Here is a 24677-nt window from a genome sequence, read left to right as displayed (position 1 = left end):
GAGTCCCCAAGTTCAAATCGTCCTTCTTGGCAGGGTCACTCAGCAACTCGAATCAACCCTTGAGAGTGAACTGTCCAAGCTGCCGCATCAACCAAGTCAGTCTCCAATCACTGCACGCTACGAGATAGGTGCTCCTAGCTACCAGTCCATACCAGCTTTTGAATCCTGCAGATTCAGACCGAACGAAAGGCCATTTGTTCCCCTGACCTGGTGGGCCAATTCCGAAGCTAAGTATAGGCCTTTTAGTGATAGAGAATAGTCTAGAAAGTAGAGTTTATGCAGGAGTAGTGATTTACTGTGTATAATAAATGTGTTTTGATTTGAATCTTACTAATTGGTGTGTTGAGTTATTGATCAGTACTTGAACTTGAACCTCGTGGCGGTATCATAAAGATACCTGGCGACTCTATAGCAAAGGTTATAGAAACAGAGCAAATTCAGTAAAGACCCAACGGGCAACGAATTAAGAGCCAACCAAAGTTAGCAACACTGCCATGTGTTCCCGATGTTCTTTCACTGACTTTAGCGTTGTGAGCCGCCCACTTTAATTATCAGTTGATCATAACACTTTCAGGATGTTACCATAAAATGCCTCAATTTCCTGCTCACTGTGACCTTGTGTTGGGCCATAAACTTGTATGGCAACCAGATCAAAAGGCTTTCCTTCGATCTTATGATCTCTCTTTCAGAGCCGAAGCTGGTGAGCCCCTCGCTTGCACAACTGCCCAGTTGAGATCCTGGGGTATGGCCGCTGTTGTGCACAATTAGCTACTTATAAGAGTCATAAGTGAGAGCTGGAGAGCTGTTGGACACCAATTTCCCCTTCCCACACCCCTTTTGACATGGGTATGTGGCTTGGCATTGGATCAAGAATACTAGCCCTCACAAACTTCTTCCAGATGTCCCTTCTCACAAACAGCAATGAGATAAATTATTGGATGATGTGTTGTTAGTTGAGTGATAAATCGTTGTCAAGGACACCACGAGAACGTGAATAGTGCCATGAGATCTTCTACATTCACCCAAGTAGTTATGTGATATGGTACGAATTAAGTAATGGCATGATGGGAAAACTGGTCAATGGGAAGACTGGTCAAAATGTTTGATACAAATGTAAGAAAGGCTGAACTACTCATTCCAGCTCTCCAGGCCCATGTAAAGAATGCTCACAGTTCACCAGATCCCTGTAAGAAATGCTGCCCTAACCATTTCAGACTGTAACTTGTCCAGTCTTTGGAGTGGGAATTGAGCCCATGACTTTCTGACTCAGAGGCTAATACCTATGCATAAATATGGGGTACCCACTTCCCATTATAGAAAAAAGTGTTGACGGCCTGCAAAAGCTCCAATATAAATTGGATTATACCAGGGCTGAAAGGCTAGTTCTGTTAAGAGACTGGCAGGAAGTAGGAAGAAGAACTAGGACTGGAGAATATTGCACATCTTCACCAAATACTGCGCCTTGACCATTATATACAAATCCAAACAGTCAACAAAACCCAACACCCCCCAGCACCAGACACCTGTCAATTAGTCTGCTGACAGCACAGTGGCGCAGTGGTTAGCATTGCTGCCTCACAGCGCTAGGTCCCAGGTTCGATCCCGGCCCTGGGTCACTGTCCGTGTGGAGTTTGCACATTCTCCCAGTGTCTGTGTGGGTCTCACCCCCACATTCCAAAGATGTGCAGGGTAGGTGGATTGGCCACGCTAAATTGCCCCTTCATTGGAAAAAATGAATTGGGTACTCAAAATGTAAAAACACATTAGTCTGCTGACACAATCGGAACTCTCCTGAAAAGGTAGTTACTTCAGCGAGGCATGGGAATGCTGGTAGTAACCATAAAGTAGACAGCAAAGGAAAAAAAACAATTAGATAGTGTCCCAATGTCACCAAGCCAAGAAACATGCATATTTTACTGTATTATCACATCTCTTGTAATAAAAACCAAGCAATTATTGCAGTCTCAGTGCAACATTTAAAGCAAGAAGTTGTCAAGTCTAAAATATTGTGTGTGTAAAATAAAATGTATGCGGAACATGTGTTCTGCACACATGAGTGCGGCCTCAACCGGGACCTGGGATTCATGTTGCATTACATTCATCCCCCACCATCTGGCCTGCAAAATCCTACCAACTGTCCTGGCTTGAGACAATTCACACCTCTTTAACCTGGGGTTACCCCATCTCTGGATCTGTAAAGATTTAATCACCTGCTAATGCTCGCATTCCTAGCATTGTTTGGCATCTTTGAATCTGTCTATATATGTGTTTCTGGAACAGACCTCTTCATTCACCTGAGGAAGGAGCAGCGCTCCGAAAGCTAGTGACATCGAAACAAACCTGTTGGACTTTAACCTGGTGTTGTAAGACTTCGTACTGTGCTCACCCCAGTCCAACGCCGGCATCGCCACATCATAAAATATTTAAGTCAGCTATGCAATTTTCTCTACCCCTAACTCCCAGTTTTGCTCGCTTCCCGAAAGGCATGAATGCAATGTTGGGGCTCCCTGAGCACCATTCAGTAAATCAAAATAGTCATCATTCAGATCTCCTCAAATAGGAGTGTTAGCAACTTATTTCAACAGGCATTACGACCACATGCCAACTTCAACTGATATTCACACACACCAACTGTAGCCATCCTTACTTGTACCTTCATGGAACCTATGGTTCAGCTACTCACTACATAAACCTGTTGAGCCATAGGATGAGTTCCATCTCATCGCTTTGATGTGGAGCAGGTAGTAGCAGAAGTTCACTACTTTAGATTCCAACAATTGGAGTAGTTTATCCAACAATGCATGTTTGGTTATCCAAACACTACGCTTATTCTATCAGAATCTGTACATAAACCTTCGGTCTCAAAATAACCTTTTTCTTGCACTTTGATCAAATTCATTTGGCTAAGTTTTGAAATACATAATAGAATATACACATTGGAAGAGGGATGAGGAACAAGTAATTAATACAATGTATGAACAGTCACTTCTCAGTTCATCAGCCACAGGTTCTCGTTTCTCTTTCCCAACACCTTCAAAATAAAAGCCATGGAGGAATATGCTTTGAAATATATATATATATATATATATATATATATTTATTATGAGAACAGAATCTCAGGAGGCGGCCATTCAGCCTCTTACTTGCACTTGCTTTCTGTAGGGGCAATTCACCTAGTGTCACTCCCATGCTTTATCCCCATAACCCTGCATAATCCCCCTTTTCAGATTACAATCCAATTCCTTCTTGAATGAGAGGCACGGTAGCACAGTGGTTAGCACTGTTGCTTCACAGCTCCAGGGTTCCAGGTTTGATTCCCGGTTTGGGTCATGTCATAATATGCACTCACACACATCATGAAGTAAAGACAGGCAGTGATAGACACCCAGGTTAGCCAATCAACACACAGGACAGAACACAACCAATCACTAGACAGAACACTAGAGGGGGGGCTTCCTACTATAAAACACACGAGGCATCAGCACTCCACCTCTTTCCACTGGTAACAACTGTAGTGACAGTCAGGGTGTGTATATATTAGTTAGCACCTTCTACACGTGGCTCAGGGCTAGCCTGGTCGAATTTGTTAGAGTTAGCATACTTGGAGTAGTAGAGTGTCAACCCACAGCAAGCTGTGTGCCTAGTTACAGAAGTTCAATAAATCGTATTGAACCAACGTCTAAGTTTGGTGTCTGCTATACAGTCTTACTGCATCCAGTTGCAGTCCTTGTTACCCCAGGGTGAATAACACGACATGATACCAAGAGTAGCTACTTCATCAAAGTAATTTACCTTGAAGAATTCAGTGACGACCAGCAAGTGCCTTCAAGCGGCATGGAGAAGATCCAGGCCCCTCCAGAGCTACGGATCTCCGGACATCTCGGCACCAACTGGCAGGTCTTCAAGCAGAAGTTCAGTCTCTACATTGAGGCCTCGGGCCTCGACGATGCGCCCGATGCTGCTCCTATCGATTTTGGGGGACCAAGCCATCCAAATCTTCAACTCACTCACTTTTGCCGACGGCGAGTGCAAGACCATGTTCGAGACCGTTCTAGTCAAATTCGACAGTCACTGTGAAGTCGAAACGAACAAGAGCTTTGAGCGCTATGTCTTCCAGCAACGCCTTCAGGGCAAGGATGAGCCCTTCTTGAGTACTGTATTTAGCTTTCACGTTAATAGTAGAAATCCAGTACTAGGAAAAATATAGTTAACAGTAACTTTAAAAGAAAATTTTTTTTTAAACTTTAATTTACTAATTAATTGACGCAATGTCAGTTAGAGGGGTGCAGTGCTCGGACTGTGAGGTGTGGCAGGTCCGAGAGGCTTCCAGCGTCCCGGATGGCTTAGTCTGCAGAAAGTGCACCCAACTGGAGCTCCTCACAGACCGCATGGTTCAGTTGGAGCAGCAGTTGGATGCACTTAGGAGCATGCAGGTGGCGGAAAGCGTCATATAAATGTGGTCACACCCAAGGTGCAGGCAGAGTAATGGGTGACCACCAGAAAGGGCAGGCAGTCAGTGCAGGAATCCCCGGTGGTTGACCCCTCTCGGACAGGTATCCCCCTTTGGATACGGTCGGGGGGATAGCCTATCAGGGGAAAACAGCAGCAGCCAGAGCAGTGGCACCACGGCTGGCTCTGATGTTCAGAAGGGAGGGTCAAAGCGCAGAAGAGTAATAGTAATAGGGGACTCTATAGTCAGGGGCACAGATAGGCGCTTCTGTGGACGTGAAAGAGACTTCAGGATGGTATGTTGCCTCCCTGGTGCCAGGGTCCAGGATGTCTCCGAACGGGTAGAGGGCATCCTGAAGGGGGAGGGCAAACAGGCAGAGGTCGTTGTACATATTGGTACTAACGACAAAGGCAGGAAGGGGCATGAGGTCCTGCAGCAGGAGTTCAGGGAGCTAGGCAGAAAGTTAAAAGACAGGACCTCGAGGGTTGTAATCTCGGGATTACTCCCTGTGCCACGTGCCAGTGAGGCTAGAAATAGGAAGATAGAGCAGCTAAACAGCTGGTGTAGGAGGGAGGGTTTCCGTTATCTGGACCACTAGGAGCTCTTCCGGGGCAGGTGTGACCTATACAAGGACGGGTTGCATCTAAACTGGAGAGGCATAAATATCCTGGCCGCGAGGTTTGCTAGTGTCACACGGGAGGGTTTAAACTAGTATGGAGGGGGGTGGGCACGGGAGCAATAGGTCAGAAGGTGAGAGCATTGAGGCTGAGCAGACAGGGAGAAGTTTCTGAACACAGCGGGTCTGGTGGCCTGAAGTGCATATGTTTTAATGCAAGAAGTATTACGGGTAAGGCAGATGAACTTAGAGCTTGGATTAGTACTTGGAACTATGATGTTGTTGCCATTACAGAGACCTGGTTGCGGGAAGGGCAGGATTGGCAGCTAAACGTTCCAGGATTTAGATGTTTCAGGCGGGATAGAGGGGGATGTAAAAGGGGAGGCGGAGTTGCGCTACTTGTTCGGGAGAATATCACAGCTGTACTACGGCAGGACACCTGAGGGTAGTGAGGCTATATGGGTAGAGATCAGGAAAACGAAGGGTGCAGTCATAATGTTGGGGGTTTACTACAGGCCTCCCAACAGCCAGCAGGAGATAGAGGAGCAGATAGGTAGACAGATTTTGGAAAAAAGTAAAAACAACAGGGTTGTGGTGATGGTAGACTTCAACTTCCTCAATATTGACTGGGACTCACTTAGTGCCAGGTGCTTAGACGGGGCAGAGTTTGTAAGGAGCATCCAGGAGGGCTTCTTAAAACAATATGTCGACAGTCCAACTAGGGAAGGGGCTGTACTGGACCTGGTATTGGGGAATGAGCCCGGTCAGGTGGTAGAAGTTTCAGTAGGGGAGCATTTCGGGAACAGTGACCACAATTCAGTAAGTTTTAAAGTGCTGGTGGACAAGGATAAGAGTGGTCCTCGGGTGAATGTGCTAAATTGGGGGAAGGCTAATTATAACAATATTAGGCAGGAACTGAAGAACATAGATTGGGGGCGGATGTTTGAGGGTAAATCAACATCTGACATGTGGGAGGCTTTCAAATGTCAGTTGAAAGGAATTCAGGACCGGCATGTTCCTGTGAGGAAGAAGGATAAATACGTCAATTTTCGAGAATCTTGGATAATGAGAGATATTGTAGGCCTAGTCAAAAAGAAAAAGGAGGCATTTGTCAGGGCTAAAAGGCTGGGAACAGATGAAGCCTGTGTGGAATATAAGGAAAGTAGGAAGGAACTTAAGCAAGGAGTCAGGAGGGCTAGAAGGAGTCATGAAAAGTCATTGGCAAATAGGGTTAAGGAAAATCCCAAGGCTTTTTACACGTACATAAAAAGCAAGAGGGTAGCCAGGGAAAGGGTTGGCCCACTGAAGGATAGGCAAGGGAATCTATGTGCGGAGCCAGAGGAAATGGGCGAGGTACTAAATGAATACTTTGCATCAGTATTCACCAAAGAGAAGGAATTGGTAGATGTTGAGTCTGGAGAAAGGCGTGTAGATAGCCAGGGAACTACAGGCCGGTGAGCCTTACATCAGTGGTAGGGAAATTACTGCAGAGAATTCTTCGAGACAGGATCTACTCCCATTTGGAAGCAAATGGACGTATTAGTGAGAGGCAGCATGGTTTTGTGAAGGGTAGGTCGTGTCTCACTAACTTGATAGAGTTTTTCGAAGAGGTCACAAAGATGATTGATGCATGTAAGCCAGTGGATGTTGTCTATACGGACTTCAGTAAGGCCTTTGACAAGGTCCCTCATGGTAGACTAGTACAAAAGGTGAAGTCACACAGGATCAGGGGTGAGCTGGCAAGGTGGATACACAACTGGCTAGGCCATAGAAGGCAGAGAGTAGCAATGGAAGGATGCTTTTCTAATTGGAGGGCTGTGACTAGTGGGATCAGTGCTGGGACCCTTGCTGTTTGTAGTATATATAAATGATTTGGAGGAAGATGTAACTGGTCTGATTAGTAAGTTTGCAGACGACACAAAGGTTGGTGGAATTGCGGATAGCGATGAGGACTGTCGGAGGATACAGCAGGATTTAGATTGTTTGGAGACTTGGGCGGAGAGATGGCAGATGGAGTTTAATCTGGACAAATTTGAGGTAATGCATTTTGGAAGGTCTAATGCAGGTAGGGAATATACAGTGAATGGTAGAACCCTCAAGAGTATTGAAAGTCAGGAAGATCTAGGTGTACAGGTCCACAGGTCACTGAAAGGGGCACAGGTGGAGAAGGTAGTCAAGAAGGCATACGGCATGCTTGCCTTCATTGGCCGGGGCATTGAGTATAAGAATTGGCAAGTCATGTTGCAGCTGTATAGAACCTTAGTTAGGCCACACTTGGAGTATAGTGTTCAATTCTGGTCGCCCCACTACCAGAAGGATGTGGAGGCTTTAGAGAGGGTGCAGAAGAAATTTACCAGAATGTTGCCTGGTATGGCGGGCATTAGCTATGAGGAGCGGTTGAATAAACTCGGTTTGTTCTCACTGGAACGACGGAGGTTGAGGGGCGACCTGATAGAGGTCTACAAAATTATGAGGGGCATAGACAGAGTGGATAGTCAATTACTAGGGGGCATAGGGTTAAGGTGCGAGGGGCAAGGTTTAGAGTAGATGTACGAGGCAAGTTTTTTTTTTTTTTAAAAAGAGGGTAGTGGGTGCCTGGAATTCGCTACCGGAGGAGGTGGTGGAAGCAGGGACGATAGTGACATTTAAGGGGCATCTTGACAAATACATGAATAGGATGGGAATAGAAGGATACGGACCCAGGAAGTGTAGAAGATTTTAGTTTAGACGGGCAGCATGGTCGGCACGGGCTTGGAGGGCCGAAGGGCCTGTTCCTGTGCTGTACTTTTCTTTGTTCTTTGTTTCCAATCCTTTCTAACACATCTCTGCATATTAGTGCAATCCTGCAACTATGGTGACACCGCTGATTCCCTCATCAGGAATCAGATCGTGTTTGGGGTCCACTCCGACGCCCTGCGGGAGCAGCTCCTAAAAATAAAAGACGTGACCCTGCCTGTCGCTATCGAGACGTGTAAAGTGCATGAACAGGCGAAAAGTCGTTATTCCTGCCTTAAATCGGCAGAACAGGACCAACTTGCCTCCCACGAGGCAGAGTGTGTACAGGCCATCGCCCGGATGCGGCGCCTTAGCATCGATGAAGGCGGCCATTTCGCGTGCTTTTCCCGGAGATCCCAGTTCCAACGCAAACTCGTTAGATGTGTGCATCACGGGCTGCTGGATTCTGATCCTGGTAGCACCACGGATCCAGAGGACATCTGCGTGGAGTCCCCATATCGTGTGGGCATCATTACTACATGTGAACATGCCTCTTCAAATTCAGCAACACGTCCATCTATCCTCAATGTGGATTCTGCGGACGAATGGCGTGCTGTCGTACACGTTAACCAATGCAGCATCCGGTTCAAGCTGGACACTGGTGCTTCAGCCAATCTCATCTCTCAAGCTGATTTTGATCGCATCAAAAGGCGACCAAAAATTCTTCCGCCAGCCTGCCAGCTCCTTGATTATAATGGCAATGCCTTTACTGCATTAGGGTTTTGTCACCTGCATGTCTCCAACAAGACCATCGATGCCACACTGCGATTCAAAATCGACAAGCCCGACAGGCTTTCCTGCTTGGTGCCCATGCAGGCAAGCTACTCAATCTTGTGCAGCACATCCATGCCATGTCCTCTGCCAATGTGAATCTTCAGGCTGACATTGATGAAGTCCTGTCACAATACCCGGATGTGTTCAGTGGGATGGATACACTGCCGTACCGCTACAAAATCTTACTCAGGCCTGATGCCACGCCTGTGATCCATGCACCACGCCAGGTGCCGGCTCCTCTGATGGAACGTTTAAAAGGCGCAGCTGCAGGAACTCCAAGACCAGGGTACGATATCTAAAGTGACGGAACCAACTGCCTGGGTCAGCTCGATGGTGTGTGTGAAGAAGCCCTCAGGAGAGTTGCGCATATGTATAGAGACTGACCACAGACCCCTAGTCCATATCATTCATAAAGGACTTGAATGACATAACGCCCAGGCTTCAGTGCATTCTCCTTCGTCTCCGCATGTATGATTTAGAGTTGGTTTACACAGCGGGCAAGGAGCTAATCATCGCGGACGCCCTGTCGCGCGCCATCACCTCGCCCTGTGAACCGATCGACTTCACCCGCCAAATTGAGACACAGGTGCAACTGTGTGCCAGCAACCTCCCGGCCTCAGACGAAAGAGTGGTCAACATTAAAGAGACGAGACTGCCAAGGACCCCCTTCTGCAATGGGTCATGCATCACCTTGCAAATGGTTGGCAGAAAGGGCAATGCCCCCAGTTCTTTAATGTCAAGGGCAACCTAACAGTTGTCGAGGGGATCCTCCTCAAGCTAGATCGTATAGTTATTCCTCGCAGCCTCCAGAGCTTAGTGCTCAAACAGATCTACGAGGGACACCTCGGTGTCGAGAAATGCAGCCGCAGGGCCTGGCAGGCTGTTTATTAGCCTGGAATCAACCAGGACATATCTAACATGGTCCTCAATTGTGCGACTTGCCAGCGTTTCCAGGCTGCTCAGCCCAAAGAAACACTCCAGCAACTCGAGATCGTGACCTCTCAGTGGTCTAAGGTGGGAATTGACCTTTTTCAGGCCAATGGGCGCGACTATGTGCTCATTATCGATTACTTTTCGAACTACCCGGAAGTGGTGAAACTGTCCAACCTCACATCAAGGACAGTCATCAAGGCCTGCAAGGAGACAATTGCCAGGCATGGTATTCCACTCACTGTCATGAGCGACAACGGTCCCTGTTTCCACAGCCAAGAGTGGTCCAACTTCGCAAAGCTGTATCAGTTCAAGCACATTACCTCGAGCCCGCATTACCCGCAATCTAACGGGAAGGTCGAGAAAGGGGTCCATATCGTGAAGCAAATACTCTGCAAGGCTGGGACTCAGCTTCTGACTTCAACCTTGCGCTCCTGGCATACAGGACAACCCCTCTGTCCACCAGTATGTCTCCAGCGCAACTCCTTATGACCTGTGGACGTGTGTTCTGGCCATTCATTTACCTGACCTGGATCACCTCCCAATGCTGCAAAAGGTGCAACTCAGAAGCCGGCAAAAGCTGACATACGATGCTCATGCTACTGATTTGCCTGTGCTCTCTCCGGAAGATGCGGTTCACATCAAGTTGCCTGGTGGAGGCTGGTCAGCTCCAGCTGTTGTTGTTCGACAGGCTGCTCCCAGGTTGTTTGTGGTTCGCATGGCTGATAGATCCATTGTCAGGGCCAACAGAAGGGCACGACGCAAACTTGTCTGCCCACCACCGAATCTCACTTTTCCAGCTGCCGCTATGCCTTCTCCGGACGCCAAGCTCCGCGAGGCCACCACTCTGGCTGCTACCCCGCCTGTCAAGGCGCCGTCGTCCCCACCTCTACCTCTCCGGCAATCGACAGGGATCTGGCGCCAGCCCCAGAGATAGGATGACATTGCTTTTGTACATATTGTTCTGTATCTGCACGTTAGACACCTTACATGTACATATGCATTCACTCGCTGCAAGTAGTTATATCTGTACATGTCATATATGCTCTAAGGAACCAACAACATTTAAAAAAAAAGGGGGGGATGTCATAATATGCACTCACACACATCATGAGGTAAAGACAGGCAGTGATAGACATCCAGGTTAGCCAATCAACACACAGGACAGAACACAACCAATCACTAGACAGAACACTAGAGGGGGGGCTTCCTACTATAAAACACACGAGGCATCAGCACTCCACCTCTTTCCACTGGTGACAACTGTAGTGACAGTCAGGGTGTGTATATATTAGTTAGCACCTTCTACACGTGGCTCAGGGCTAGCCTGGTCGAATTCGTTAGAGTTAGCATACTTGGAGTAGTAGAGTGTCAACCCACAGCAAGCTGTGTGCCTAGTTACAGAAGTTCAATAAATCGTATTGAACCAACGTCTAAGTTTGGTGTCTGCTATACAGTCTTACTGCATCCAGTTGCAGTCCTTGTTACCCCAGGGTGAATAACACGACAGATCACTGTGTGCAGCGTCTGCACGTTCTCCCCGTGTCTGCGTGGGTTTCCTCCGGTCCCAAAAGACGTGCTTTTTAGGTGAATTGGACATTCTGAATTCTTCAGTGTACCCTAACAGGCTGGAATGCAGCGACTAGGGGCTTTTCACAGTAACTTCATTGCAGTGTTAATGTAAGCCTACTTGTGACAATAATAAAGATTAATATGATTGAACCTACTTCCATCACACTCTCACAGTGCATTCCAGATTCTACCCACTCACCATGTGAAAAAGCTTTTCCCTTGTGTAACCTCTTTTGCCAATTACCTGACATCTACATCCTCTTGTTCTTGATCCTTCCACCAATGGGAAGGGTTTTCCCCATTTTTCTTCATTCAGACCCCTCTTGATTTTAAATATCTCTTATCAAATCTCCTCTCAACTTCTCTTCACCAAAGCAACCAGTCCCAACTCTACGTAACTGAAGTTCCTCATTCCTGGGACCATTCTCAAATGCTTTCACATGTTCCCTAAAGTGTGGCACCCAGAGCTGTACACAAGGCTCCAGTTGTGGCTGAACCACTGCTCTATACAAGTTTAACAAAACTTCCTTGCTTTTGTACTCTACGCCTCTATTATGAAAGCCTAGGATTGTCACCTGTCCAGTCACCTACGAGAGGTTATATACACCAAAGCCCCTCTGCTTTTTAAATTCTTATGATATGTAGACATTACTGACAAAGGCCAGAACCCATCCCCAACTGCCCCTGAACTGAATGACCAACCAGGGGGGTTGGTGAAAAAAGTGAAAACTCAAAAAAAAAAAATCTCTTAAAGACCTGGTGGCTTTCACCAGAGTATGAAATGAGTGGAAATTACACGTGCATGATTCAGAATTTTTCAACGCTCCTTAGATTAAGAGATGTGGTTTCAGATTCAAAAAGTGCAAATATTATCCTATTGGGGGGGGGGGGGGGGGGGGAGAAATTATAGACCCGTTAGCTTAGAGCTTATCAAATTTTAGGGAAGTTCCTGGAATCCAGCAATATTTCAACGGTCATCAACCTGAAATGTTAACTCCGTTTTTCTCATCACAGATACCACCTGATCCAAGGGTATGCCAACATTTTCTATTCTTATTTTCGATAGATGCATGGAGAGTGAAGTACAGAAATTGTGCAAACACATAAAAAAAGGGCAAACTGGTCATGTGCACATAAACCTTCATTTCTGCATAAATCAGTATTTGGTGCAACCTAAATCAAAGAATATGCAGATGGAAGGCATTGCAAATTCCAAAGAGTACATTCTAAAACAAAGAATTTTGCTGCAATTATTTTCACATATACCCCTTTTGCTTTAGAAAGGGACCCAACCAACTTGTTTGAAAGGACACCGTCATTCTCTTACTCCTTTTCTATTCTTGCTACAATAGTGCTTTAGGATTACAACAATTCCCCAAAATTCAAAACGTACTTGGTTTAAAAATCATTTCACTTGCACAGCAACATGCTGTAGGTTCAAGTTTGTTTATCCTGATGTAACACATGACCAAACAGAAAATCATCCACAAAACCATATTATGCACACAAGAATACGGACTACATCTCCAAAAAAAAAAAGTGAAGTGCACACATTACCTGCCAACACCCAAAACGGAACTAGAATTGAAGAGGCACTTCCCAAAATTTACAGCTGAAATAAACTGCCTACCAAGTAAGCATTCCCGTAGAACTCATTGCAGGGTCGGGTAACAGCATGTGTGGGTGTTTCAGTACAAAATGGCCAATCTAACAATTTTGTTGTAAAATTTGATACTTGAGCACTTAGAATTGCAGGCTTTTCAAACAATTGCCTTGTTTTAAATATGTTGATGACAAACATTGCTGTTTAGCAAACGACAAGACACAAGTCAGGAGGGATGGAATAATCTCCACTTGCCTGGATGAGTGCAGCTCAACTACAACAGTACGACATCATCCAGGACAAAAGCAGCCCTCTTGAATGGCAGGCGCCTCATCCACCGCCATCAACATTCACTCCCTCAGTGGCAGCAGCGTTTACCATCTACAAGATGCACGGCGGCAACTCACCAAGCTTCCTTCCACAGCACCTTCCAAACCTGCAATCTCTCCCACCGAAAAGGACAAAGGCAGCTGATGCATGGGAACACCATGTTCCCGTACAAGTCACACACCATCCTGACTTGGAACTTTATCACCGGGTCAAAATCCCAGAATTCCATTCCTAACAGCACTGTGGGCATTCGGACAACATGACTGCAGAGGTTCAAGAGGGCAGCTCACCACTACCTTCTTGAGGGCAACTAGAGATGGACAATAATGCTGACCTAGCCACGTGCCAGGAACAAATATGGTTTAAAAAGTCGACACGATGCATGATTCCAAAATATTTTAATAACTTAAAAAGTAAGTTCTACAAATCAGTTCTACATAATACACAAAATTGCTCTTTACTCAAAATTTAACAAAAGCAGTCAATTCAACACAAAAGCAGACAAGAAGAATACGGACTACAGTAGGAGGGTAATTGACACACAATCGGCCAACATTTCAAGACCCAATGACATCTGCGGTGGGTGCAAGGCACAAGGTCAGCTTAAGCAAAAGGAAATAATTGATGGCACTGTTTCAATGGCAATGTGAGCCAATACATCAAGGTATAGTTGGCCTCCGTTTAAGAAAATAAAACACTTTACTCCACAATGAATTTTACTGGGCAAGTTATTGAACAAATAAACTTTACCAGAATACCGCATCAATAGTCTGAAAAACATCGAAAAAAATTCAACTCACCTACTCAGCACACGCTGAAATTCAACATCAAGTGGTTTCTGCCAGTTAACAGCACATGGTTCAGATAGAGTTGCTTCTAACCAAATAGCAGCAATGGAAAGATGAAATTTAACAAAAGGCAGTTTTGATTTATGTAAATTTATTGGAGAATCTCTATCTCAAAAGAAGATTGTATAAATCATACAAACAACAGGAGGGCCACCTAACAGATAAATAATAGATTATCAGAGACATGTCTCTCCAGTTGTACTGGGACAGCTTAGCTGCAGTGACACTCAGTTATTACATAACAGACAAAATATACCATTACACGCAACAATTCAACTAATTGAGAGTAAAGTAACATCAAGTGATCTAGCAAATCAAGCCGATTTGAGATTAGTGCAAAACTGTTGTCGTGGACCTCTGTGCTGTCACTTTGGCTACATGCAACCATTCACCAAACGATTGGGTTTGAAAACAGACGCGTAGGTGTCTCCCTTCTTCGTTATCCAAAGGAATGCAATTTCCACAAACCACGTTACATCATGTCACATCTCCTGTCCTGTGTGTACCCATCTGCTTTTTCAATTTCTTGGATCATCATTTTGAAGATTTCTACTGTAGTCTGAAAGAGAAAAGCAATTCAATAATGTTCAGCATTTTTATATTGTCTACTCGAGGGTAACAGTGTTTAAATCCTGTGGCATACAGATGCCAAACTACTGCCCCACCCCACCACCCCACCCTTTGATTTAAAAGTTAGTGCTGTAGCTTTTAGTATTGTGCCACTGGTCCACCTGCAAGTTTTGAATCGCACATCAGTGTAACCTACAGGTTACAATAAAAGAACAGATACTGGATTGGGCCACTTCACACCCATCTGTACCACAGTAGTTCTGCCAGGAAACTACTGAAACCCACCACCACTTTGGCTGTGTAAGCAATGTCACATTTTACTGCAATATCAGCAGCCAAGAGCAGCTGACTGCTAAATTCATCTTTTTTTTTTAAAAACACGCAGCACTTGTTCAGCTCCCTTCAGCAGACAATGGTCTAAATTCAGATTTCTTCAACACAAGTGCATTAGTGGCACAGTAGCACAGTGGTTAGCACCGTTGCTTCACAGCGCCAGGGTCCCAGGGTCGATTCCCGGCTTGCGTCACTGTCTGTGCGGAGTCTGCACGTTCTCCCAGTGTCTGCGTGGGTTTCCTCCGGGTGCTGCGGTTTCTTCCCACAAGTCCTGAAAGACGTGCTTGTTAGGTGAATTGGACATTCTGAATTCTCCCTCTGTGTACCCGAACAGGCGCCGGAGTGTGGCGACTAGGGGATTTTCACAGTAACTTCATTGTCATGTTAATGTAAGCCTACTCGTGACACTAATAAAGATTATTATTAGTTCTGTACTCAGAAAAGGCCCTATTAATGATGCAGTGAGGAGTAGACATCTCAAGATGAACAAAATTCTTCTAAAAATTAAAATCAAGGCGGGGAGGGGTTGGAGACATGTAATAAATACATGCAGAAATTTACCATGTGTAGTCCACCACTCTCTTCCCATTGCATTTAATTTTGTGTGTGCTGTTGCAGTAACACTGTAATAAGAAGTGCTTTGTGTAACATTTTTGGTCACAGCGCCGACTTGGGGATTAACCAGTCATTTTAAAATCAGACCCACACGCAATGACAGTTGCAACAGATTTAGCCAGCTAAACTAAAGCCACAACTGTTGTTAGGTTTGGATTCTGGAACACTTGTGGGTCTATGATTCTGCATCAGGGTCACATAGATTTAAAGTATAAACGTGGGGAACAATCTCATGGACACTGGTTTGGAATCTACAAATCCAAACTAAAACAGCACCAGCATAAAAGTAGTTTTAGATCAAAACACCCTTACCAATCAGGCACTACGTTGCCAACTTTGGGGAGTGGGAATGTGCAGACTCTCCCAAATCACTTACATCATTCTGTTTTGCTGAGGATTCCAAGAATGCAGCCCCCCAGGAATCTGCAAGTTTTTTCCCTTCTTCAGTCTGCACCACCCTATGGAAGCAGGAATAAACGCCAACATTCACCTATACAATTCTTCTTTGAAAAACAGTCTTCGTTCAATGTTTTTTTTAAAACAAAAAGCAGATCCAATCTATGCAAAAAAATACATGTTTGAGTTTGTTAGATCTTAAAAGTTGGAAGCATTTACTTTCTCCACCCCCATAAAAATATCTCCTCTCTTTTCCCAAAGGCAGATTACTGTTAGTGTACAGTTCTACAAGTTTAAAACACCATAACTGGCAATTCACACATGGACTCAAATGAATGTTAGGAATCTATGCTTGGGAAGAGGAAACGAGCACACAAGCAAACCATCCTGAGCCCATGCATGCACACTTAGAAACAAGACTTACTAGGTAGTGTCAGGAGCTGGATCTCTGGCTGATTCTGCCTCTTTCCTAACCTTGGAATTATAAAAGCCCAGCTGTAACCACCATCTCCCTATCCCAGCTAACTCAATAAAGACCAATGCTAAAACCAGAGAACTTCCCAATCTATATGAGTCAGCACAAATTATATGACTACAAAGTTCTCTGGAAAACTTAGTTATAGATAGCCATCATATCTTATCAATAGCCATGGACAATGGATGTTAGTAGGTTTAGTATCCATATAAGCCAATAATCTGCAGACAGTCAAGATTTGAGGTCCAGTGGAGGGTAGCATGTGGCGCAGTGGTTAGCACTGGGACTACGGCACTGATGACCCGGGTTCAATCCCGGCCCTGGGTGTGGAGTTTGCACATTCTCCCCATGTCTGCGTGGGTTTCACCCCCACAACCCAAAGATGTGGAGGTTAGGTGGATTGGCAACACTAAATTGCTCCTTAATTGGAAAAAAAAAACAATTGGGTACTCTTAAATTTAAAATAAAAAGATTTGAGGTCCAGTGTGTTCACATTGATGGGACAAAATTTGGTCCGCCATGTCATCATTGTCCATTCCATGATGGTCTTGATTAACAATGCACTTTATGTTATCACTGTTGCCGATCAGTTTTGCAGTACACATCAATCCACCATGATACTGGACTCTTGTGCAGGAAGTCACCAGAAATAGTCAATGGATGGTACCAATAACCTGCTTGATGAAGGCTACAGTTGACGGATGGACCAGACGATAGTGCAGTTTGACTGACAAGCATGGGTAACGATGGGACGCTACCAGCCAAGTCTACAAGGAATAGCTTTTGTCCCAACCTGTCCCAAGGCATGGGGAAAAATTAGTGCAAGATAAAAGCTGCTTGGAAAGTGGACACAGAGCAGCATAATTTGCTTCTGGTGATCAAATATCAGATGCACGTTAATGGAGTGGTTCGTGAAAGCAGGAGTTTGCAATGGAGCAGCCCACATGGGTGCAGCCAATGACACCCTGAATTTGGGGAATCTTGTATTCTATGCAAATCCCAGATCTATCCCACTGTTTCTGGAAGTTAAATGAGGCAAGTGAAAGCGTTTACTCCATGGTATCAATCACCTGCTAAATTGAAGCATGAACTACAGATAGACTGGCAACCGATATCTCCTCTGGTAGTCACCAGGGACAAAGATGTTCAGAGCTACAGTGACTTTGACTGCAATAAGCAATGTTCTACCCAGTGTGATAGTCGCAGGTTTTGTTGCAAAGCAACAACGGAGACAACCTCCTCAGAGGATTGAAGCCTTCAAATGGACTGCTCCTCAGAGAGCTGCAACTATGTTGTTTAGGGACCAGAAGTTCTCTGCAAGCATGCCTCCATCAATTTTGCTCTCCCTCCACCTGCAGCTGTTTGCTTCTGACACGGGAGTGAAATTCCCAGAAGGGTTCCCCCATAAGTGCAATGCCATAAACCCCTTAGGAGTTCAGAACAGTATAAAGTGCCAAGCACTTTGAAATTGTGCAAGAAGAAATAAAAAAACAGGCCATCAAATGCAAACAAAATTTCTGCAGTTTTACCCCAGCACAGATCCCTTAATTTAAATATATCAGTGGAAATGGCTGTTTCTCGACTTGTAAACGCTAGGTTTTCAAGCTATTCCTTGTAGACTTAGCTGGTAGCTTCCCAACGTTACCCATGCTAGTCAGTCAAACTGCACTATCGTCGGGTCCATGCGTCAACTATAGCCTTCATCAAGCAGGTTATTGGTACCATCCATTGACTATTTCTGGTGACTTCCTGCACAAGAGTCCAGTATCATGGTGGATTGATGTGTACTGCAAAACTGCTCGGCAACAATGACAACATAAAGTGCATTGTTAATCAAGACCACCATGGAATGGACAATGATGACATGGCGGACCAAATTTTGTCCATCAACGTGAACACACTGGACCTCAAATCTTTTTTTTTTTTCCAATTTAGGAATTAGGACTGGATGGTAGAAATAAACACAGCATTGAGAGAGTGGGTCTGTACATGTGCCATCGGAACCCAATTTACATTTATTAAAAAGGACTCTGCCCGTTTTGCACAGGAGCTCTAGACCAAGAACGGTCTAAAAGTCAAATGGGCTGACATTGCAGCACTCCAATTCTGCTCCAGATTTTGATCCCACTAACAGATGTAAATTTGGGGCAGAACGGTACCATTGTGGATAGCACAATTGCTTCACAGCTCCAGGGTCCCAGGTTCGATTCCCGGCTTGGGTCACTGTCTGTGCGGAGTCTGCACATTCTCCCAGTGTGCACGTGGGTTTCCTCCGGGGGCTCCGGTTTCCTCCCACAGTCCAAAGATGTGCAGGTTAGGTAGATTGGCCATGATAAATTGCCCTTAGTGTCCAAAATTGCCCTTAGTGTTGGGTGGGGTTACTGGGATAGGGTGGAGGTGTTGACCTTGGGTAGGGTGCTCTTTCCAAGAACCGGTGTGGACTCGATGGGCCGAATGGCCTCCTTCTGCACTGTAAATTTTATGAAAAAATTGGGCATTTGAGATACAAAAATTGTCCATTGTGCTGATCTCTATAGTCTCATTACCTGCCATACTCCCCATATGCTTTTACATTTTTTTCTTTTAAAATATTTACACATTTTTAAAAAAGCTATTCTGGATTCGGATTCCGGCATAGTTTCTGATTGGACATTTTATCTTAACTTGTTTTTGGCGATTATCTTACATTTCTACTCCTAGTACCCACCAATGTAACTTTACATAGTACAATATATCTGCACCCAGCAGATCTCCTCCAGAGGCTAAACTTAACCTTTTTTGTTGTAATAAAGGAGTCCCCACTTATTGATAACAGGGCCGAGAGGAAATAGTTTTACGGACTGGCTAACAAATCTCATTTGCACGCACCATGATCTTTACATCTTTTCTGAAATAAGGCATCCAGAACTGGTCACAATCTTCTCACTGTATCCTTCATCAAAAAGTTGACCTGAAACATTGGGCGGGATTCTCTTTTCCCCCCCCAACACCAATATCGTAATCAGCGATCGCGACCGAATCGGATCTGTTTTCGGATGCTCCGCCCCCTCCAAAACAGCGTAATTGAGGGTCACACCGCACACCGTTGGGATGGCCTCAGGACATTACCTGAAGGCCCTCCCCCAAGCTCCGCCCCCGATGAGCCGAGTTCCCGAACGTGCGGGGGACGTGTGGTTTCAGCAGGTGGGAACTCGGCGTGGCGGCTGCGGACTGTGTCTGGTGCCGCTACAGTCGGGCTGCTGGCCGGGAGAGAGGCTTCGGTGAGGGCTGGGGGGGGGGCACTCTCTGGCAGGTTGGGTCCGCATGCAGCTGGCGCCATGTTGTACGGTGCGACCGCTGCTGGCCGTTGCCGTGCGCATGCGCAGCCACGGACCCGGCAATTCTACGGTCGTTTATATCGGGAAGTCCGTGCGTTTTACATGGAGCGGCTGCTAGTCCCTCACCGGTTGGAAGATCGGTGCTGGGGCCTCGCCAATTTTTCCCCATGTAAAAGCCACAAATCCTCCGGACATAGCCCCAAAATCGGAGAATCCAGCCCATCATCTCTGTTTCTCCACAGAGGCCGTGCTGAGTATTTGTCGCATTTTCTGTCTTCATTTCCTTTTGCAACATTTGCAGTATTTTCCTTTTGCATTCAATAACTACGGCTTTCCATTTTGTATTCTTCAAAACCAATTTACTGCTCATGCCATCATATTCCCTTTCATGCTGTGTACCTCAATTTGAACAAGCTTATGTTACATCATATTTAATACCTTTTGAAACCCACATAACATCCAGCTCCATTCCTTTCACAATATAGTCTCATTTCTTCAAATAACTCAAACTTGTCACATGTCTGGCCGATAACAAATCTATAATAATAATGTTGGTTGTTGTCCACAATTAACCCACCTCTTTTGAGACCAACGTTAATTTCATCCTTTATTCGGGCCTCGACAAGCTTGTCCATCATCAAGGTTAAGCTGAAAGGTCTACAGCTACCTGCTTTATCCCTTTTTGACAGAGGGTTACACTAGCAAACCTTCAGTCCAGTAGCACAACTTCCAGATTAAAGGGCATTTGAAAGATTGTGGTCAGATCCTCTGCTATTTCAACTCGGACTTCCTTCAGTATTTCAGAATCCATTTGCTTCAATGTCTGATGTTTATTTTGTTTGGAGCTTCAGTAAATTTTCTTTTTAAAGTGTAACTATCTCATTGTACCCGATTGCTCCATCTCATCTTCTACCTGATCATTTCCTCTTTTCAAACAAAGAGTTGGAATACTCATTTAACATTGCTGCCATTCCTTCATCCTCCGCGAGAAGTTTTCCTGTTTCTATTTTTTTCCAATTCATTTGCAGGCTCTGGATGTTATTAGCAAGGCCAGCATTTATTACCCATCTTACCTGCAAGAAGACGGTCTTGAATGACTGCAGTCCATATGAAGGTACTCCAGCAGTGCTGTTGGGAAGGGAGCTCCAGGACTTTAACCCAGTGACAGCGAAGAAACAATGATGTAGTCCCAAGTGAAGATAGTGTGTGGCTTGGAGGGCAACTTGAAGATGGTGGAGGTTCCTATGCGTCTGCTGCCCTTGTCCTTCTAGGTGGTAGAGGTCACCGGTTTGCAAGGTGCCATTGACGGAGGCTTGGTGAGGTGCTGCTGTGCATCTTGTATATGGTACTGTTGCTAACTTTCTCCTTGGTTCAATTGCTCGGTTTTATTACCTTTGCTCTCGAGTTGCCAGGTATCTTTATACCGCCACGAGGTTCAAGTCCGAGTAATGATCAATAACCCAATACACCGATTAGTAAGATTCAAATCAAAGCACATTTATTATACACAGTAATCGCTACTCATGCACAAATTCTACGTCTAAGCTACTTCTACAACTAACAGGCCTATACTTAACTTCGGACTGGCCCACCAGGTCAGGGGAACAAATGGCCTTTCATTCGGGTTCTGAGTCTGCGGGATTCGAAGTTGGTACGGATTGGTAGCTAGGAGCGCCTATCTCGTAGCGAGCGTTGAATTAAGACTTACTTTGTTCGGTGGTCACTGCGCCGGTCACGGTCAATGTTGGTTCATGTTGCTGGGTGACCCAGGCAGGACGAAGAGGTGAAGAGGGCTGAAGAGAGCGATTTGAACTTGGGGCTTAACTCTTATAGTCCCTAGGGGCTTCCCGCCTTTCGGGGCAGACCCTGTACCTGGTCCCAAGTGATTGGACTTTGTCCCAATCGCTTGGGTCGATTTTCTCCAATACTGGAGCGATTCCCTGATCGATGGGCGGTCTGGAGGTGCTCGTTCACCTCCTTTGTGTTGGCTCCTGCTGGCGCCGAGGAGTCTGGCTTTGCCTTGTGTGTCCAAAATGTTACTTATTGTTCCCGGGGATTGCTCATCAGTATGCAGATTGCTGCTACATTGTTATGGTGATGGTCGCTGGTATCGATGTTGTCTGGCCTTTGCAGAGGTAAATACACAGCAAACCTGCAGCTGCTGGTTTCTGTCTATGTTGGCTGATTTTCCCATCAGCCTTTGCCGTTCGCCATTTTAAATCGGGAGCTGGCCAATTTAGGTGGCTACAGTACACACGGCTACCAATACAAGTCGGTGCTGGAGGGAGTGAATTGTATGGTGGTGGATAGGGAGGCAGTCAAGAGGACCGCTTTGTCCTGGTTGGTGTCAAGCTTCAAGTGTTATGTAGCTGCACTCATTCAGGCAAGTGAAAAGTATTTAATCAAACTCCTGTCTTGTAAGAAGTCTCACAACTGAGACTTGTGAAGCTGCAATGAGATGTAATGGTATTACAATTAAATAAAAGTAACTACAAACACATGAGAGAGGAGCTGGCCAGAGTTGATTGCAAAAAGGAGTCTAGCAGGGAAGACAGTGGAACAGCAATGGCAGGAGTTTTGGGGGTTACTAGGGAGGCACAACAGAAATTCATCCCAAGGAGGAGGAAACATGCTAAGGGGAGGACAAGGCACCCATGGCTGATGAGGGATGTCAAGGACAGCATAAAAGCTAAAGAAAAAGCATACAAAGTGGCGAGGATTGGTGGGAAGCCAGAGGATTGGAAAGCCTTTAAAAGTGAACAGAGGACAACTAAAAAAGCAATAAGGGGGAGAAGATGAAGTATGAGTGCAAGCTAGCTAGTAATATAAAGGAAGATAGGAAGAGGTTTTATCAATATATAAAAGGTAAGAGAGAGGCAAAAATAGACACTGGACCGCTGGAAAATGTGGCTGGGGAAGCAATAATAGGACACAAAGAAATGGCAGACTAACTGAATAGTTACTTTGCATCAGTTTTCACAGTGGAAGACACCAGTGGGATGCCAGAGCTCCAGGAGAACCAGGGGGCAGAGGTGAGTGCAGTGACCATTACTAAGGAGAAGGTTCTGGGGAAACTGAAAGATCTGAAGGTGGATAAATCACCGGATGGACTACACCCCAGGGTTCCAAAAGAGATAGCTGAGGAGATTGTGGAGGCATTGGTGATGATCTTTCAGGAATCACTAGAGGCAGGAAGGGTCCCAGAGGACTGGAAAGTGGCTAATGTAACACCACTGTTTAAGAAGGATGGGAGGCAGAAGACAGGGAATTATAGGCCGGTTAGCCAGACTTCGGTCATTGGTAAGATTAGATTTTAGAGTCTGTTATTAAAGATGAGATCGCGACGTGCATGGTAAAATAGGACTGAGTCAGCACGGCTTTGTGAAAGGGAAGTTGTGTCTGACAAATCTGTCTTTGAGGAGGTAACAAGGAAGTTAGACAAAGGAGAACCAGTGGATGGGATTTATTTAGATTTCCAGAAGTCCTTTGACAAGATGCCCCATAGGAGACTGTTAAATAAGTTAAGAGCCCACTGTGTTCAGGGTAAGATCCTGGCATGGATAGAGGATTGGCTGACTGGCAGAAGGCAGAGAGTGGGGCTAAAGGGATCTTTTTCAGGATGGCAGCCGGTGACTAGTGGTGTACCTCAGGGGTCGGTGCTGGGAACACAACTTTTTACAATATACATTAGTGATCTGGAGGAAGGAACTGAAGGCATGGTTGCTAAGTTTGCAGATGATACAAAGATTTGCAGAGGGGCAGGTAGTATTGAGGAAGCAGGCGGGCTTCAGAAGGATTTAGACAGGCTAGGAGAGTGGGCAATGAAGTGGCAAATGAAATACAACATGGAAAAGTGTGAGGTTATGCACTTTGGAAGGAGAAATGGAGGCATAGACTATTTTCGAAATGGGAAGATGTTTAGGAAATCAGAAGCACAAAGGGACTTGGGAGTCCTTGTTCAAGATTCTCCTAAGGTTAGCGTGCAGGTTCAGTCGGCAGTTAGGAAGGCAAATGCAATGTTAGCATTCATGTCAAAAGGGCTAGAATACAAGACCAGGGATGTACTTCTGAGGCTGTATAAGGCTCTGGTCAGACCCCATTTGGAATATTGTGAGCAGTTTTGGGCCCCATATCTGGCCTTGGGAAGGGTCCAGAGGAGGTTTACAAGAATGATCCCTGGAATGAACAGCTTGTTGTATGAGGAACAGTTGAGGACTCTGGGTCTGTACTCGTTGGAGTTTAGAAGGATGAGGGGGGATCTTATTGAAACTTACAGGATACTGCGAGGCCTGGATAGAGTGGACGTAGAGAGGATGTTTCCACTTGTAGGAAAAACGAGAAGCAAAGGACACAACCTCAGAATAAAGGGACGATCCTTTAAAACAGAGATGAGGAGGAATTTCTTCAGCCAGAGGGTGGTGAATCTGTGGAACTCTTTGCCGCAGAAGGGTGTGGAGGCCAAATCATTGAGTGTCTTTAAAACAAAGATAGATAGGTTTTTGATCAATAAGGGGATCAGGGGTTATGGGGAGGACGCAGGAGAATGGGGATGTGAAAATATCAGCCATGATTGAATGGCGGAGCAGACTCAATGGGCCGAGTGGCCTAATTCTGCTCCTATATGTCTTATGGTCCAACACCAGGTTAAAGTCCAACAGGTTTGTTTGGAATCATGACCTTTCGGGATTTCAAATAAACCTGTTGGACTTTATCTGGTGTTGTGAGACTTCTTACTGCGCCCACCCCAATCCAATGTGACATCTCCACATTGTGTCTTGTAGATAGAGAAGGGATTTGGGAGAGGTCAGGAGGTGAGTCACTTCCTGCAAAATATCAGTCTCTGATCTCAGTCATTTAAGTGGTTAGTCCAGTTTAGTATCGGATTAATGGTAACCACCAGAATGAGATGACCTACCCCTTCATGCTTCTAAAATCCATTATTACGTTCCCTCATGTTTTTCATATCACCTCTTTGTTTTTCTAATCAATTTGGTTTCCTCTATATTCAATTTGGTTTATTTTGCAGTTCTCCCTCAGTCCGGTTTCATTGTCTTTCACTATTCTCCCCCTCCC

At 45.4% G+C, this 24677-nt stretch overlaps 1 protein-coding gene across 5 annotated transcripts in view; it reads right to left on the bottom strand.

The window, feature by feature from the left end:
- Positions 1–13433: 13433 nt before the first annotated feature.
- LOC140405415 (GTP-binding protein Rheb-like) overlaps positions 13434–24677 on the bottom strand; it is a 33436-nt gene continuing 22192 nt past the window's right edge. For 4 of the 5 annotated variants that reach the window (XM_072493789.1, XM_072493788.1, XM_072493790.1 and 1 more), the window contains 2 exons: positions 15793–15874; positions 13434–14457 (listed from right to left, as the gene is read on the bottom strand). In XM_072493789.1, the coding sequence (XP_072349890.1) occupies positions 14371–14457; positions 15793–15874 (169 nt within the window). In that variant the 3' untranslated portion in view covers positions 13434–14370. Of the gene's footprint in view, positions 14458–15728; positions 15875–24677 lie in introns of all 5 variants that reach the window. The other variant, XM_072493787.1, reaches the window with a different exon arrangement.

The sequence above is a fragment of the Scyliorhinus torazame genome, chromosome X (assembly GCF_047496885.1).
Source record: "Scyliorhinus torazame isolate Kashiwa2021f chromosome X, sScyTor2.1, whole genome shotgun sequence".
Lineage (NCBI taxonomy): Eukaryota > Metazoa > Chordata > Chondrichthyes > Carcharhiniformes > Scyliorhinidae > Scyliorhinus > Scyliorhinus torazame.
The sequence above is the reverse complement of the archived record's forward strand: the minus strand, read 5'-3'. Positions and strand labels throughout refer to the sequence as shown.